Genomic DNA, 19,028 nt, shown 5'->3' on the forward strand with positions numbered 1-19,028 from the left:
TGTTGATATCCGCTCCATTGCTATCTGAATTGTTATCCATACTGCTGCTGCTGCTGCTGTACAAAATACTTGCTGTAGCTTCATTAGAATGTGATACAAAGCGAAACCTGTTTCTGTTTAAGTTCAGCAAGCTTGTCTCTGTATCATTATACACATGCATATGCGCTAGCTGCTAAAATGCTTAGTAATTCTCTCAAAGCATTAAACAGACTGTTGATATGACATAGAACTGGTAAAGCAGACTACGCAAAATGCAGTGATATAGTGTAAAACCCATGTACTTATCTTAGATGATTCTGAAGCACCCTGCGCTACTAAGCAATGCTAACTCATGTATTTAAAGATTAAGCACGCAGCTCATTGGCTACTAAAACAGGAGGAACCAATCATCTGTGACCTATAGATATTGATGTGATAATTAGCAGATGTGTTAAAGGACCTAGTAGCCTCCACCATCTAGAGTTTCATGCCAGAACTTTGTATTTAACCAACATCACATGAAAAGTGCTGTTTTTTCTCCAAATATCAACATGATTACAAATGTGATATTGATTTTATTCAACAGTTCAATAAACAAGAAGTTAATAATAAGTGAAAATATGGCTTTAAAAAGTAAAAAATATATTTAAAGTTATTGGAAAAGACTGTCATTGCTGCGAACTGACCACCACGCATAATATGAAAAATATCCGAAAACTTTTGAAGTCATTGGTCCATGGCAGTCCTTAATGTACCAGCACAATAACACGTTTGGATGTGTGAGCCGCGAGTTGGAAAAGGTTGGGAACCACTGATCTATGTATTGCATTAGATTGTTTTGCCTCCCAAAATTAAAACTACAGAACTAAAACTATTATGAAATTAAGCTTTTAAAATAACATTTTATTGCGATATATAAATTAACAACTGATAATATATGTAAAGTAGTCTGTTATACCCTGGATGAGACAAAAACATGACTAAACATTAAATGACTTACAGAGCTCTTCTGGAGGTTTTGATGACTGCCGATAATCTAATGAGACACTCGTCTGATTTCTTGAATTTCTGAAGATCAAACTCCTCCAGCTCTTCCTCTGATGTCAACAACACAAAGACCAAAGCAGACCACTGGGCAGGTGAAAGGTCACCAGATGAGAGACTTCCTTTGCTAAGGTGGGTCTGAATCTCCTTCACCAGAGTTTGGTCATTCAGTTCATTCAGACAGTAGAACAGATTGATGGATCTCTCTGCAGGCAGATTATCTTCTAATTTCTGCTTGATGTACTGAACTATTCTGCTCTGGTCATTGTCATCTTGTTGTGATAACAGACCTCGTAAGAGTCGTCGATTGGACAGGAGCGACAGACCGAGGAGGAAGCGAAGGAAAAGGTCCAGGTGTCCATTGTCACTCTCGAGCGCCTTGTCCACTGCAGTCTTGAGAAAATCAATCATGGTTTCAATTTTGTTTTCCTGTTCTGTAGACTCGTGATCAAACACACTTGTCTTGTTGATGTCTAGAAACAGATGTGCATAAAGGGCTGCAATAAACTCTTGAATGCTCAAGTGAACAAAGCAGTACATGGTACCAAGAGTGATCCCTGTTTCCTCCTTAAAGATCTGGGTACACATGCCTGAGTACACTGATGCCTTATAGACGTCAATATCACAGGCTTCCAGGTCTGTGTCATAGAAGATCACGTTGTTTCTTTCCAGCTGATGAAATGCCAGTTTTCCCAGTGAAAGGATGGCATTATTATCCCAGGAAACATCTGCTGTGTATTCTCCATCATACTTTCGGCGGCTCTGCTGGATCTGAAAGTGGAGAAAGTGTGTGTACATTTGTGTCAGAGTCTTGGGAGTGTCTTCAGTATTTGATTCCTGCTGTGTTTTAGAGATCTCATCAGTCTGATTGATTTTCACATCATTATTTCTTTTCTCCTCCAGAATGTTCTGGAGAACAGTGGCTAAAATCCAGCAGAAGACTGGGATGTGGCACATGATAAAGAGACTCTTTGATTGTTTAACATGATCAATGATTGTGTTGGCCTGATTCTGATCCGTGAATCTTTTTTTGAAGTACTCTTCCTTTTGAGCGTCACTGAATCCTCGTATCTCTGTCAGCCGGTCGATACAGTCATGAGGAATCTTACTGGCAGCTGCTGGTCTGGTGGTGATCCAGATGAGAGCAGAAGGAAGCAGATTTCCCTTCATGAGGTTCGTTAGGAGAACATCCAGAGAGGCTGGTGACGATACATCACGCCACGACTCATTACAATCAAACTTCAGAGGAAGGCGACATTCGTCCAATCCATCAAGGATGAACAGGATTTTGAATTTATTCCTTCTTGTAAGGTTCAGTCCTTTTGTCTCTGGGAAAAACTGAGTTATAAGGTCCATCAAACTTAGTGTTTTTTTCTCCATTAAGTTCATCTCTCTGAATGGAAGAGGAAATATGAATCTGATATCTTGATTTTCTTTTCCTTCAGCCCAGTCCAGAACAAACTTTTGCACAGAGACTGACTTTCCGATGCCAGCGACTCCTTTTGTCAGTACAGTTCGGATCTCCTCATGTTGTTCAGGAGCTTCAAACAATTGTGTGCATTTAACCTGTATCTCTTGAGATTCATGACGCCTGGAAGCAACTTCAATCTGTCTGACCTCATGTTCAGTATTGACCTGTTCACTGCCACCCTGAGTGATATAGAGATCTGTGTAGATGTTATTCAGAAGTGTGGAGTCACCTTGCTTCGCAATTCCTTCAAACACACATTGATACTTTTTCTTTAGGCCACATTTGAGCTGATTAATGAAGAGCAGCTCATCTAATCACAGGAACAAAAAAATAGATAGTTTTAGTCTTAATTTTCTCTCCTACATTTAGTCAAGTGTCAATCTGACAGATGATCATGAGTCTCTGACCTTCTAGAGCATCAGCAGCTTCATCTTGCTTCATCTCTCTCAGGTAATGCAGTGTGAGATCAAGAGCTGCTGTTTTGGTACTGCATCCATTCTCATTAAAGTCCTTCACAAATTGTTGTGTGTTCTCTTTTTGTAATATTTTCTTAAACTTTTCCAGTTCATTCTTCAGAAATATGATTATTTTGCTCTCAAGATCCTACAAACAAAGCAAGAAAAATAAGATACAGAACAACACTATTTAACCAGATCTACATCTGGTCAAAACTATTTATTTAGATATTAATATTTGTAATAAAATAAACCATTTGCTGTAAATTTTAAGGCAACATTTCTTACATTTTGATTATTATTTATGGGTTCTTAACTGTTACAGTAGCTGGTACATAAAGCACACAACGAGGAGATAGAGTTAGAATAAGTCTTTACTTGGAGAGAAACAGGAATCCACAGGAACATATACCAACATTAACACGAACAATACCAGACAACACAAGACTGGGAACACAGGGCTTATATACACGGGATAACAAGGAGGGTGATTAGAAACAGCTGGGTGTGATGATGATGGTGATCAGTTGCCATGGTGACTAAATGGTGGCGGGAAATAGAACAATAACAAGTCCAATACAGAGTGCACATGTAACAAGTCGCCCCCTCCCGGAAAGGCGCGTCCTCACGCCGTGGAGAGGGGAAGATGAAGATGAGATGGTTCCGATGGTGTAGGAGGCGGTTCAGGAGGCGGACAGTTACCCGGGAGGAGGCGAGGTGCAGGAGTCCAGCGAGGTGCAGGTGATGATGACCAGGGAGATGCAGGTGATGGAGACCAGAGGGGAGCCTTGAACAGAGGAAGTAGCAAACACATCCAGTACACAGCCAAGACTGCGCCCCATGGCGGCGGCGCTGACGAGAGGAGCCATGGTGGTGTAGTCCTATATGCCACCATGGGGACGATCGGAGGTGGCGATGACATCAGCGTAGGAGCCCACCATGCAGCCGGAATGCCAAAGACTTGAAGCGACCCCGATGACCTTGGCGGCAGCGACGGAGCCGCAGCGACGACCCCCCGAGGTCGAAGCGGGTATCCGGAGGGCAGAAGTGGAGCTGGAGCGACCGAGGGCGGAGGTGGAGCCTGAGGGAGGGCGGAGCTAGCCGTCGCAGAAGGGGTGGAGGGCCAGAGAGCAGCGAATGGCCCGTAAGTCTGTTGCAGAGGCGTGGCGATGTCCGACCCAGGCGGAGCCGACGTGCCCAGGGAACCCAGCGAGGCCAAATGCCCGATGGTACTTGCTGACGACAAAGGAGTTCTGAGGCTGGAGGCGGAACCCCAGGATCCTCACGCCCAGGAGGAGGTGGCTCCCAGCATTCCAGAGGTGGAACCCTACCACTGAGAGGAGATGGGGAAACTGAGGGGGTGATGGGAGACAGTGATGACTGGATTGCAGGCGTGGCTGGGGACAGAGGAGGGGTTTGGAGCATGCTAAACAGTTCTTCAGAAAATGAAAGAGTCCCAAAAAATTTTGGTGGTGGGAGAAGGAGGCTGGGAGGGGCCAGAGACTGTAGTAAAACAGGTTGCATATTCACCTCTTCTAAATCAAAATAAATGTCACCAGTGTTGACCATAAACTCACTCTCAGTGGCAGGGGTTTGGGTGGGGCTCAATTCCATCCATAACATTCCCTTGGCGACGGATAGTACAGCCGGCTCGCACACCTGGTCAGTCCCGCGTTGCTCAGACTCCGTAGCGATGTTCCGCTCGGTCGCTCTATTTGGCGCTGGCTTGAACGTCGCGGCGAAGTTCTCTTCATGGTCTGCGGTGGGCTCATGCTGCCGATCCTCGCAGCCAGGGTGTTGATGGCTGTGCACTGGAGTCGGAGTGGGACTGGTGTCGTCGTCGGAGATATCCACGGTCATCGAAGATCCACATAACGCCAGCACCCACTCTACATAATCACGGAAGCTCCCTCAAGGTCCTTCCCCGGACAGCAGCGCTTTGGTGGCGGTGTTGAGGCCGGCATACAGGAAGTTGCAAAGGCTGCTGTCCGGGAAATGTGTTGCTGGAGCTAAGAACAAAAAATTGTCCAAGTATGCCTGGAGGGAGCCGTCCTTCTGCTCAAGACATATCAACAGAAATGCGGGTGTGTACATGGTGATGGGAACGGAAAGTGAAACACGAAAAACACTGAGACAGAAAACAACAAACACACGAAAAACTAAAACTGTATAATCGTAAACTGTATAACTGTACTGGTCCAGTATTCTGTTACAGTAGCTGGTACATAAAGCACACAACGAGGAGATACATATACCAACATTAACACGAACAATACCGGACAACACAAGACTGGGAACACAGGGTTTATATACACGGGATAACACGGAGGGTGATTAGAAACAGCTGGGTGTGATGATGATGGTGATCAGTTGCCATGGTGACTAACTGGTGGCGGGAAATAGAACAATAACAAGTCCAACAATGAGTCCAATACAGAGTGCACATGTAACATTAACATTTCTATTCTAGTATTTGTGCAAGAAATGTTTAGTAACCTATTTGTTTTAAATATATTATAAACATTTATGAAAATGTGTTTTCTTACCTGGAAGATCTCTAGGAGATTGTCTCTGAAACTCTTGTGTTTCCTCTGAGTCTGAATGTCTGAGTCTAATGTCTCCCATTCAAGCCTATTAGACAATAAAATATTGCATTTCCAGGCAAAATATTATTATTGTGTTTAGCTATTTAAAAATGTATGCTGTTAAAGTATATGATCTATTTAAGTATAAATATATAGTGAATTCTGCATTAACAATAGGTATTTTAATATATGTATATGTTTTGTAGCAGTTATGACAGCATACTAAAATAAATGAGTATTACAAGAAACTAGGGCTGGACGATACAGCTAAAAAAATGTATCATTATATAATGTTTAATTTTGATCAGTATCAATCAGGGGCGGACTGGGACAAAAATTCAGCCCTGGCACTGTAGCCACACCAGCCCACATTACCAAACCCACGTACACGCACATTCCCAGGTGAAAAATACTACACTTCCATAATGAACTTAAAGTGCTCTATTTTCACACACTAATTTTGTACTTTAATATACTAAAAATTCTTTTTTAGTACATCTTAAGAAAATCTTAAGAACATCTTAGTGTACTCAACTTTGCTATTTTGAGATACCATTTAGTTACCACTTTTAGTACCCATAACACTACAAATACAGTGATAGTATGTTAAAAGCACATTTTAGTTCTAATTCATGGTGTCTCAAAATAGCACAGTTGAGTACACTTTGATGTTCTTAAGATTATCTTACGTAGTACTAAGTACGAAGTACTAAAGATGAATTTTATTTAAAAAAAAATACTATGGAAGTACAAAATTAAGAACAATCTATTAAGTACAAAATTAGTGTGCGAAAATAGAGCACTTTAAGTATATTTTGGAAGTTTTTTCACTTGGGTTGCTATACGTTTTTGACTTGTTTTTGACTATATTGCAAGTAGCGTACAGCAGTCTGTTTACCCTAAATCCAACCTTATCTGCTGATATTTCAGTCATGTAATTCAGTAACAGGCTAGCTAACACTTGCTAGCTAACACAATTCAATTATCACGAAGCAATGACATTTTAAAATATGGGGGTTGTATGCTATGCTTACAACTGTTTAATACAAAAAACAAAACAAAACAAAACAAAAAAACACTGGAGCAAAGTAGCGTGAATTGCAAGAAAATGACTTGAGCTGTATTTTCTGTTTTTTCTTACCTCTACAGCACTGTCCTCCACTGCAGCAGCCTAATTTAAACGCTTTGAAAAGAGTTCGGTTAATTTTGGGCATTTGGCAGCGTCAGACTTAAAAGCCTTTTTTTAAACTTTTACTGACAGTTTGCTCATGTTGCGCTCTCTCTCTGATGACGTGCTTGATTTTGACTGAGTTTGATTGACAGGCGATCTAACCAATCATAACACCGTATCCACATTTATGTCCGACAAAGCAGTTAGGTTAATGTCGTGGACTTGAATTTGAAAAATTGTGTGTAGTGTCATGGGTTGCTTGAACTGAGGCGCTACAGCAATCTGTCAAGACACATTAAAGAGCCACAAAAGAGTATTTATTGTTTAAATTTCTCTTGTTTGTCGACACATTGTCAGTGTCCTCTTTGCTCCAGTGTTTTTTACTCTGAGAGAGCATCATGTATGGCTTGTTGGATATACTTAGCAACAGTAACTAAAGGGGGCAGGGCGGGGCGGTCGGCCCATCTCGAAACCGGGCCGGCAATTGCTGTCTGGGCCGGCGGTTTCTTAACATTTATTATTATTAATATTATTATAACCATAGTGAAATCGTGCTAGCAATAAAAACCCGTCATATGCGCTGTCAGCCTGTAAAACCTATTTATTTATATATTACAAATAAAACTGACCGGCCCACATAAAACAAATGGTCTGGCCCCTCTGGCATTTGCCAGAACTGCCCGATGGCCAATCCGCCCATGGTATCAATAATTATTGAAAAAATTTTACTAGAAAAAAATGTTTGAATTTAACCAATGCATTTTTAATTAAATTGCTTCATCTCTCTTTAATTAAAACAACAAACAATTTTGAAACAAAGCAAAATAAAATGCAAACAAATCTTTCTTTTATTTTATATGAAGATTAAATAAATGAGTGTTAAAGAAACGTCTCAGGTTACATATGTAAACATGGTTCCTTTGGAACAGGGAACGAGACTCTGCGTTTGACACGCTATGGGGAACGCCCTCGCGTGAACCGGTGTCTGAAACATTTATCCAACCTTACCAATCCTATTGGCCGGCGACATCCTATGACGTCATTAAAGACATGACCCGGAAGTATAAAAGGAGTGCCTAGAGAAACAGTCAGTACCTTATCATCTGAAGGGACTGTTCAGCAGGCAGCCCCGATGCATGGCTAGGAAACGCAGAGTCTCGTTCCCTGTTCTCAGGGAACCATGGTTACATACGTAACCTGAGACATTCCTTTTCGAAAGGGAACTCAACTCTGTGTTTGACACTATATGGGCAGCGATATACCCATGCCGCCATGTTTGAGGAGTGCATGCAAAAAAATGGCTAGACAAACGTCAGAACTAGCAGCTTCAACTGAAGTGCCAGAACCACTCCCCCTACGGGTCATACATAGGTTGTCAGTGACAGCATTCCCTACAGCCAACAGCCCAAGCTGTAAGCCTCAAAGAGGCCTTCCGCAGAAGGCCTACCAAGGCCACTCAAGGATTCTGGAACCTGTGGCTTCTGGCTTCTGTAGCAGCAATAGAGTAAAGCTCACACTGTGTAGGGCAAAAAAATAGAACTTAAAACATAAAAGTGTTGCTTTCATTTTTCATTCACTTCATCCTGAACTCAAGGATGGACGCCTTTCACCAGCCAGAAGTTTACACAACTGTACTGAACCTTAGAGAATGGGAGCTAGATAAAAGCTGTCACCGTTACACTCACGCTTGAATGTTAATTCAAGGGGTTCAGGGGAAACGGCAAACACAGTATGAATGAAAAATTCTAGACAAGTGGGGCCTAGCAACACTAGCATAAATATTCCCTACTAATGATACAGGGCCTACCACCTGAGACAACGGCACCAGGGAGGCTAGTGATAGCCTGCTACCCTAGCTGCTATCTGTCTTGCACCTACACTAAAGAGGTAAAGGGCTATTCGGCCTGACAACTCTGAAAGAGGTGGCCAGAACTAGGAAGCTATACCACCTGTCTTTTACAAGGGAAGTACAGATATGCAGGGAAATGCTATAGCAGATCACCTAACCCTAGTTCTTAGCCTAGACCAACTATAAAACTCAAGAGAGAAGAGGCTATTCTAAAACTCTAAAAAGAGCTCAGAGGAGCAAAGCTCAACCCAAGCCAAATAATGTTAGGAGGCCTAGGAGGCCGATGACAAACATATGTAAAGATGAAGTAAAGAGTGCTACACTCACCGCAACTCTAGCTATGACAAGAGGAGCATCTACTCTACCAGTGGTGGCCGTAAAGGCGGCCATATTGATTCTACCATACCAAAATAAATCATTCAAGCCAACCTAATGGTTCTTTTAAACTTCAGAGCCCTTTAAAAAAAAACTTACTCCTTTTCCTTGTCTGCACGCCCAGGGAAAACTCATACAGGAAACTTAAGATCAAATATACTATAATGTAATATAGACCCAGCTTACCTTCCTGCGGCTCAAAGATCGAAGACTCCTATCACGGAAGAGATGGAATCCAGGGTCCTTTTAAGCCTAAAGGAGCCTTCTTACTATCGAGCCAGAAGGTGGACCATCAGAATTTTAATCATCATGGGCCCAAACCTCAGCCTGACTATACGAAAATGCCTGGGCGTGCTTTGTTCTTTTTTAAAAATCCATACTCAGGAGGCAGAAGAAGAGAGGAGAGGGTAGAAGTAACCTACCCTCACAGGGAGGAAAATCAATCGTCGACGCTGCTGGCATCTTTGATTGATTACTTCCTTCAGATCCTAGAGTCCCGCCTTCTCTGGGACTTGCTCCAAGGAGGAGGAGGTGCCCGAGAGGCTACACTGGACCTCTGGCCCTGTCTCAGATCCTCAAAACGGGACAGGTCAGGACCTCCTGTCTGTCTGGGCCCAGGATCGGTTCTGAGCAGTATGCATGTCTTAAATGCTGTTGAGCATGCCTTCGCCTCTCTGAACTTTTCGTGTCACCCGGTGTCAAAAACCTGGGACAGGGATCAGCACACTTTCTGAAACGTTTGTCAGACATGTTGTCAAAAAGTTCTTACCAGATTGAAGTAACGGCAAACAGACAGAAGACAATGAGGTACTGACTTTTTATCAAGGCGCTCCTTTTATACTTCCGGGTCGTGTCTTTAATGATGTCATACGATGTCGCTGGCCAATAGGATTGGTAAGGATGGATAATTGTTTCAGACACCGGTTCACGCGAGGGCGTTCCCCATTATGTGTCAAACGCAGAGTTGAATTCCCTTTCGAAAGTGAACTTGGAGCTGCACAATTCTGTATAAATTGAGAAACTTTGTTTGTTTCAATTCAAGATCACAATTCTGAATGACAACTAAACGAAATAATATGTAATTTACCAGAGGTTCTGACAAACTATTAATTGCTGCAGTCTATTTTAAAATTTTAAATATATTTGAATTCAGTATTGAATCTCAGTATTTCTGTGATAATTTGAATATTTGTAACAGAATTAAAGATACTGTGTGGTTGAAAACACTGTTTGTGCAGCTGTTAATACATGATAACTGGGGCCTGTTTCAATAAGGAGGTTCAACCAACTCTATGTTAAAACTTGAACTCTGAGTTGACTTACTCTGAGATGGGAAACTATGAGTTTTTGGTTTCAGAACAGCTGAATTAAGTTAGTTCAATCTACTCTGAGTAGGCTGACTCTGAGTTAAGCATGTGCACCACGACTATGAAAAACCATGATCAATGGAGCTGTTATTTTATGATTCACTATACCAAAAGTTTAATTCTTATCACTGTTATAATATCAGAGGTGAAAACTGGCAGAACGGTAGGTTATTGAACTAATATTCATTTTCATGGTATCCCACGGGCAATATATATATATATAATTTAAATGCATTTTCTTACTTTGCAAATTCTTTGCAATAAGTGTAGATGTTACTTATACTTTATACTGGCAGATACATACTAATTGCACCTCAGTATTGTTATACATTAACAGGATGCAATAACAGAGTGTAAATGATTATATTAAAATCATTTACAGTTACAGAGTGTAATTGATTGTATTAAAATTATAAATACTTTTACTTCCACTTTTAGAACATTTTCTTCATTTCTTATTGAAAATAAATGCCTTTCTGATGTGTGATGGGAAAAGGGAGACGAGCGAGCTCAGCAAAAGGCGGACTTAAACCCGGTCAATCACATCACAAGTTAATTCTACACACCTTACACACTACTACCTACACCATTGAAGCCATTAGTCATGCTCCTAGTTTTTACCTTGTGTGATATTGGTGGGTGTAGCTAGTGTAAATTTGCACTTAGTAATAGACACTCCGAATAATCTTGTATTTAATTATTTAAACATCACTTGCACTTTAAAAAGGGGGAGGAGACTGGAAGAAACTCTGGGTTTACAGAAGAAAAACTGCTCCCGACCAGGTTGGGTTCACAGAGTAAGTTAACATGGTTTCTGACTCTGAGTATAAGATACCTCCCTTTTAGAAACGGACTTGACTTACCCTGCTTTCTCTGGTTTGACATACTTCCCATTCTGAAAAAGAAAACCAAGAGTTTCCCTTATTTCAGGGTTAACATACTCAGAGTTTTCACTTAACCTCCTTCATGAAATGAGCCCCAGCTCTCTCAAGATGAACTTTGAAGTAGATGAACTGTTAGACGTAAGGAAACCATGAAACTGCCACAGTGACGTGCTGATATGTACTGTTTTATTCACAATCTCCTCGCCGCCGACAGGTACAGCACTCATTTGTGTGTTCTGATCTCACGTGCGCAAATGAACTCCAGAGCAACTTGTTTGCGTGTCACTGGTAGCTTCTGTTTGTGATCCAGGGACGGAGCAAGCTTGAGAGTTGTTCATGCAACCGAATTTCATGTCTGTTTACATATTAATGCATTTAAGTTAAACTATATTGAGAGTTATATTGAACATTCTTTTCTATCATTATCGATTAAGACGTACTGTCGATAAATAGATAACGTTTTATCACCCAGGCCTACAAGAAACAGATGACAAATAATTTCAGTCTTTTTGCTGATGATCCCTTTAGATTTTTGTAGCACTGCTGTTCGTAAATTGAAATTATATTTGAACGATAAAGTTTCATGATAAATATTTGCTGAAAATATTCAGTCTATTCACACAGTCTACGTGTTTCCAACAATAAGAAACACATGAAATACCTTTTGTTAGTTGATGGTTTTCTCTCACTGAAATATGGTCCTTCACCTTTTGACCGGTCACTCTTCATAGTCATATAGCTGAACACATCTGAGTCTGATCTTACACTAATGACACAAAGAGCAGAAAGATAAAACACTTTAGGAGATACTTCAGTCTTTTTTGAAAGGGTTTAATGTTGTAAATAGTAATTAAAAGCAGTATAGCAGCACTTTTGCCCATTTATGGATGGAAGGACATATTCATGTTTGGGTTGTAAGATCTATTTTCCATGGTAAATTTATGCCTCCTTGTTATTGTATAACTGGAAAGATGCTCCAGACTGAGTTCAATAAAGAGTAAAGCAGACTAACAGACACTGTGTTATCTGAATTATTGTTTCATTTAATTTCCATCACAATTATCTTAGCTAATGCAATGCTGTAACACAAAACACATGAAATACCTTTTGTTAGTTGATGGTTTTCTCTCACTGAAATATGGTCCTTCACCTTTTGACCGGTCACTCTTCACAGACACAGAGCTGGACACTTGTGAACCTGATCTTTCACTAATGACACAAAGAGCAGAAAGATAAAGCACTTTAGGAAATACTTCAGTGTCTTTTGAAAGGCAAGGCAAGGCAAGGCAATTTTATTTGTATAGCACATTTCATACACAATGGCAATTCAAAGTGCTTTACATAAAGAGGAAGAATAAAAATAGAACATAAGAAATAGAAATAACAGTAAAAACAGATAATTTTGTTATCTGGATGGAAGAGCTAGGAAGTTTCAGGGAGTTTTTTGTTGTTGTTGTTGTTGTTGTCCGTCAGAGCGGATCTAACTGGATCTTCCTCACACGACAGGACCGCTGTCTAGCTCTACCTGTTAAGGCACCTTGAACTGATAAACAAAGTTTCAATCTCTCCTTTTGCCAAGACACCTCAAACTGCACCACACAACCCCAATCCCCCTTCCAGAGATATCTTATCTATGCAACGCAGTTCAAATTTCCCCTTTGGAAATTTCCCCCTTTGGAAAGTATCCTGACTGTAATCCAGAGATATCTTAACCATGCACCACAGCTCAAATTTCCCCATGGTTTGTCCAAATTTACCAAATTTTAACCTAATCACAAATGCTTTCTTCCTAATTCTCCTAGCTCTTTCAACCAGACAGCAACATTTAAAATGCATTAAAAGTCAGAAATAACCAGATGATACATAAAAGATATAAAATACATTAAAAATGAAATAAAAACAGGAAAGGAATTAAAATAAAAAAGATAATACGTATAAAATAGCACAGTGCTCAATCAGCAAATGCATAGGTAAAAAGATGTGTTTTGAGTCTGGATTTGAATGTGGCTACTGTTGGAGCACATCTGATCTCTTCTGGAAGCTGGTTCCAGCTGCGGCTGGCGTAACAGCTAAAAGCAGACTCTCCTTGCTTTGAGTGAACCCTTGGTATTTCTAAATGACTTGATCCTGATGATCTGAGTGATCTGTTAGGTTTATATTCTATGAGCATATCTGCAATGTATTGAGGTCCTAGGCCATTGAGTGATTTATACACAAGTAACAGTACTTTAAAATCAATTCTAAATGCAACTGGAAGCCAGTGCAAGGACCTGAGGACTGGTGTGATGTGTTCATGTTTTCTGGTTCTGCTCAGAATCCTGGCAGCAGCCTTCTGTACGAGCTGCAGCTGTCTCATGGTCTTTTTGGGAAGGCCAGTGAGGAGCCCATTACAATAATCCACCCTGCTGGTGATGAAAGCATGAACAAGTTTCTATAAATCTTGACTGGAGACAAAGCATCTAATTCTTGCAACATTTTTGAGATGATAATATGCTGACTTAGTTATTGTCTTTACATGGCTACTGAAATTCAGGTCTGACTCTAAAATCACGCCAAGATTCCTGACTTGATTTTTAGTTGTTTGACCCCTAAAGTGAAGGTACGTGTTCACTTTGAGAACTTAATCTTTGTTTCCAAACGCAATGACTTCAGTTTTGTCTTTGTTTAAGTTTAGGCACATCCAGTTTTTTATTTCATCAATGCATTGGCCCAGGGAGTCAATGGGGCAGTAGTCGTTAGGTGATAGGGCAAGGTAAATCTGGGTGTCATCTGCATAGCTGTGATATCCAATTTGGTTCTTTCTCATTATTTGGCTCAGTGGCAGCATATATAGGTTGAAGGGTTTAATGTTGTAAACAGTAATTAAATGCAGTATAGACACACTTTTGTCCATCTATGGATGGAAAGATACATTCATTTTTGGGTTGTAAGATCTATTTTCCATGGTGAAATTATGCCTCCTTGTAATTGTATAACTGGAAAGATGCTCCAGACTGATTGAACTCATTAACTTATTGAATTTTTTCTTGTAATACCTATTTGCTGTTCTGTCTGTTTCCTAACAGACACTGTGTTATCTGAATTATTCTTTTATTTAATTTCCATCACAATTATCTTAGCTAATGCAATGCTGTGACACAAAACACATGAAATGCCTTTCAGTAGCCGATGACACATGAAGATTAAATAGGTATTACAAGAAACACATGAAATACCTTTTGTCAGTTGATGGTTTTCTCTCACTGAAATATGGTCCTTCACCTTTTGACCGGTCACTCTTCATAGACACAGAGCTGAACACATCTGAGTCTGATCTTTCACTAATGACACAAAGAGCAGAAAGATAAAACACTTTAGGAGATGAGATACTTCAGGTTTCATGTTTGATTAAGCCCTGTTTAAAGGGAACCCCTAGTGTTAAGAATTGTATGGCTAAATATAACATAAATGATGTCTCTTACTGAAATATATAGTAGAAAACCCATGAAAGATTTACGTTATTTAAAAAATCCATGACATATTTGGACAATGGGTGGCGCCATTTTGTTTGTGTTCTATGTCGATGACGTCAAATGGTTGCACTCACTGATCTACTGATGCTGCACTGTTGATATTTTTACCGCAACACAACTCAGAATATAATATACGATGCCACATTATGCAGCTTTTGGTTGTAATTTTCAGTCGAAGGGCAACAAGAGAAACGATGTAAGTCTTTACTGCTTTACTAGTGATAAGAGAAGAAAAGAATGGGAAGTTGTGAAGAATGTGGACAAATAAAACTTCCTAAAGATCCGCGTCTTTGTTCTCTTCACTTTAGCCCTGATTACTTTGAGGCTTTTAGTAGACCACAGCTGATAGAGCTTACAGTTGCCAATGGATATAAGTGTATGCTTTAGCCTGTCGTGGAGACTGAAGAAGCCTATAACTCATCTCAATTGAGACAGACTGACTCAAAGCTCGTGTGCGCTGTGATGCACGAGATATCTGTGATACCATGAAACAGCAGCATCTTCTCAGCACATTTAACTGTGTGTAATGCATTCAGGTGATCAGACGATTTGTACACGTCAATCATACAACAGTAGTTCGAATATCCACAAAGTCATTGCACATCTTAGATGTTTCCATCCTCACTAATTTTGTGCTCTGGCTCAAAGTGAAAAGGCTGATCATGTTTTAAAAGGAACCCCGTGGATATTAAGACTTATATGCATTACTAGATTACTGTTGCACCAAAACATACAGATGAAAAGTATCAAAGGCTTCAGGGCTAAAGTGAAGAGAACAAAGACGCAAATCTTTAGGAAGTTTTATTCGTCCACATTCTTCACAATTTGTGAGAAATGATTTGTTCACAGTCCCAAAACATCTACAGTCATGTAGAAGTTCTGTACATTAGTTATTAACTGTGACATTGTCTATAAAGCCCTGTTTGACATGTATATTTGACTTGTTCTAATTAAAGTTTCCACATTATTTACATTTACTATCCACTAAACGAGCATTAAACATATTTAACTGTGATAAATGTTCCTGTAAATTAAATATGAAACCAGTTTCAAATTATTTTTTACCTGCGATAATCTAGAAACATTCATAGGAAGTTGTGAATTGTTTTGCACAGCATTAGACATGTCAATGGTGAGAGAAAACACTCCTTGTTGATCAGGCTGTTCTTTACAGGACAAACCTGAAACTCCAGTAGAGTTTAAAATGATTGTGTGAAAACAGATGCAGTCTTACCTCTGTTTCTCTGAGAGACTCATCTTAGAGAGAGAGTCCTTTCCTCGCTCCTCTGACATTACTGCAGATAAACTGACACTGAAAACAGCTCAGCTCTGGTGTCTCTGTGTCGCTGAAGACCATCAGATGCTCAGCATGACCTGGACATGACAATGAGTGACTGAGATTAATATCAGGATACTTCAGAGGGAGAAATGATGATGAAAAATAAGAACTGCAATGTGGTTTTGGTGTTGAGCTTTTTAGCCAGTCACAGACATATCTGTTGAGCGTGTGAACGCAACTGCCAATCAGATGTGCTTTAGTCAGATTCCACTCAACACCATTCAAAGTGGCGGAGCTTTTTTTTCTCATGCTGTTAACTACACATTGCAAAGTTTCTGGATTGACAACAATATTTAAATGTGCGACTGAATCCGATTGACACTGTCCATAGCAATGGACAGAATAAAATAATCTGATACTGTCTGTCAAATGATTTTTGCATTAAGTCGTGCAGTGTAATTAAAAATAACAGACCTGTCACTATCTATGTAACGTGTTACTTTGTTGTTAATTTTATTACTAACTTTTTATAATTTATAATGACTTTTTAATGAACTTTTTATCTCTAAATTTACATATTACATATGAAATAGTTCTAAGCACTTTGTTTTATTTTTTTATTTCATGAATAAATAGGATAAGTTAATATTACAAATGGTTTCTTTGCATTTATTTTGGATGTATTGTCAGTACTGGGCTCACAGTTCACATGGGTCGGGTACTTTACCCTGTACATGAAAATTGAACTGGAATATTTGGAAAAGCAAGTGCAGAACGTGGAAATAAGAGCGAAGGGAAAAACAGCATAAGCATACAAAAAATGAACACATAATTTGTGTACGATTTGGATAACTTTGAATCCATGTTTCAGTTTTGTGCAATATCATTTTAAATATGTTTAAAGTTTTGTTTTTTAAATGCATTTTTACATTTTTGATTCACATTTGTTATTTTTCAATCTGTGACCGCATTGTTTGCTAGTATGATAACTTTGCATTCATTTTTTTTTTTTTTTTTTTTTTTTATCCGAAACTGCAATATATTTGATGGGAAACTTATCTTAGACAGTGTTTTATAATCACTGAGGTCCAGTGAGGAAGAATTGAGGTGCATATGCTCCCCAAGAAAACTTGATTTCTCTGATGTATGTGCACTGCAAGACGTTTTCAAGGCCAAAAATCTGAATAATAATAACCATGTCAGTAGATTATTTGTCAATACCTGTTCTCTCCTCATCTCCATCACTCTTTCTTTTTCTCTCAGTCTTCTTATCTTGCTCTGTCTCTTCCCCTCCTAAAGCTGAGCTTTGACTGATAGACTTCTCATTTTCATCTGTGAAGAAAGTAAACATAGGGTCAACTGATATTTATATGTTTTATGAATCATTTTCTTAGACAAGTTAATTTACTGAAGGCTAACGAGGAAAGCTAGGTAACAGTTTAATAAATTCATTCATAATATGAGCACATTCATTATTAATCTTAGGCCTAATATGATGAAAATGGCTTCATTAATGTTTATTGTCCCTCACATTAGTTATTATTAATTACATAAATCAGGTACATGTGCCACTTATGTCAAAATGGCGAAATTAGACAAAAGTTCATTAGCTTGCATCCCTCGTTATTTTTGTCGGTAGTTTAACATTTCTGTCCTAAAACAGCAGTCAAATATGAAATTTTTAGTTTATCTACTTACATCTTATTTCGCACTTTATGACCGTTAACTGAAGCGTCGCTAGAATTCCCGCTCAACAGCTTCTGTCAACATAAACTCCGCCTACTTTGATTTGATTGGTCCTCTCAAACATTCTGACAGTGACGTCAGACCGCTGTTATTAATTTCTATAAAATTAATGTCAATAAAACTGTTTGTTTTAGTCATTCCTGGCTGTTTCTTGATCGTTTGTTATTCTTTTACAACAGGTATAAGTTATAACTTATGTTAGGCTATAACTGAACATATCATGTTAATAATCATAATCATAATCACATGAACTCATATGAAATCTGTTCATATTCCTCAAATAACTGTAATGGTGTCAGTATTAAAGCTTACTTCAGCAGTACAGACGGTCTTGTCCTGCAGGAACAGAATCCAGAAGTCTCTGAAACACTTTCAGTTTGAGACTCACCTGATCCTTTATGATTGATGTTTGTCACGTGGTGCGAATTGATCTTTGACCAAATGAGTCTTTCATCTGAAGACTGTTAATGTTTAACAGAGATCTGAAGTATGTATGGACACTTTACTATCCTATGAGGCACGGGAGAGGATTTTTTATTAAGGATATAAATACACATGTAAACAACTCACAACAGATGTTATATCACATGAGATATCACATCAGGGACAGTAATTATATCTTTCTGAAAGAGTGTCTAATCTTCCTTTTCCTGAGAGAAAGACTGAACAAAAGAAAACATTCCCTATTGCCGTTTCACAGGGTTGTATCAAAGAGATAAATGAGCGTAAAGATTCAACTGAGTTTTTAAAAAGTGCAACAGGTGAGGAGAGATAAGTCTCTTTAGAGCCAGGAATTAAACTCTTTCTTAGCCAATTACAGGAATAAAGTTTGATCTCACACATTATCGTCTTTGCAAATAATTACACCCAAATAACTTGATACTTAACAGGAATATTGTACAGGGATGAGGCAGAACAAGACTTTATGGGAAGCAGTTCACATTTATCAAAATTCAAAGTTAGATCAGAAGATTTAGAGAAAACTTTGATACAATCAAAAGCGATAGAGATCTGCAAATCATCTTTTAGAAAGTGTTGTGTCATCAGCTAATTGACTTATGAGAATATTTTATCAGCTATCCCAGTAAACAATTACCGTCTTTCAATGTTGAAATATGGTTGAAAATAAGTCGGTCCGCCTTGGACTGGTTTACGACGTGATTTCAACTAAGTAGTTTAGGCTGGACTGTTTGACTACGTGTTTTCAACTGATCATGTTTTCAACTGATAATCTAAAGACAGCTAGATAATCTGTTATACATGCTAAAACAACAGAGAAAACAAATTACCAAACCATGTTCATTATTATCT

General features: G+C 39.2%; 2 protein-coding genes across 2 annotated transcripts in view; both read right to left on the minus strand.

The window, feature by feature from the left end:
* Window positions 1-19,028, minus strand: part of LOC125258704 (protein NLRC5-like) — a 239,929-nt gene that overhangs the window by 32,060 nt on the left and 188,841 nt on the right. The gene's annotated exons all lie outside the window — the stretch shown is intronic.
* Window positions 976-18,125, minus strand: LOC125258708 (protein NLRC3-like). The gene is made up of 8 exons (XM_048175696.1): window positions 18,030-18,125; window positions 15,927-16,066; window positions 14,396-14,500; window positions 12,285-12,389; window positions 11,842-11,946; window positions 5,496-5,580; window positions 2,902-3,097; window positions 976-2,804 (listed from the first exon to the last, which is right to left on the minus strand). Exons 2-8 carry the CDS (start codon window positions 15,983-15,985, stop codon window positions 976-978), a joined length of 2,484 nt encoding a protein of 827 aa, XP_048031653.1. The 5' UTR covers window positions 15,986-16,066; window positions 18,030-18,125.

This window comes from Megalobrama amblycephala, linkage group LG23 (genome assembly GCF_018812025.1).
Source record: "Megalobrama amblycephala isolate DHTTF-2021 linkage group LG23, ASM1881202v1, whole genome shotgun sequence".
Taxonomy (NCBI): Eukaryota; Metazoa; Chordata; class Actinopteri; order Cypriniformes; family Xenocyprididae; genus Megalobrama; species Megalobrama amblycephala.

Bases quoted from the DNA above. Each gene is read 5' to 3' on its own strand.
- LOC125258708 (XM_048175696.1), bottom strand. From the start codon at position 15,985: ATGTCAGAGGAGCGAGGAAAGGACTCTCTCTCTAAGATGAGTCTCTCA. The intron at 14,501-15,926 runs GTAAGACTGCAT...TTGTGTCATTAG, and splicing joins AGTCTCTCAGAGAAACAGAG to TGAAAGATCAGACTCAGATG. The intron at 5,581-11,841 runs GTATTTCATGTG...ATTGTCTAATAG, and splicing joins AAACCATCAACTAACAAAAG to GCTTGAATGGGAGACATTAG.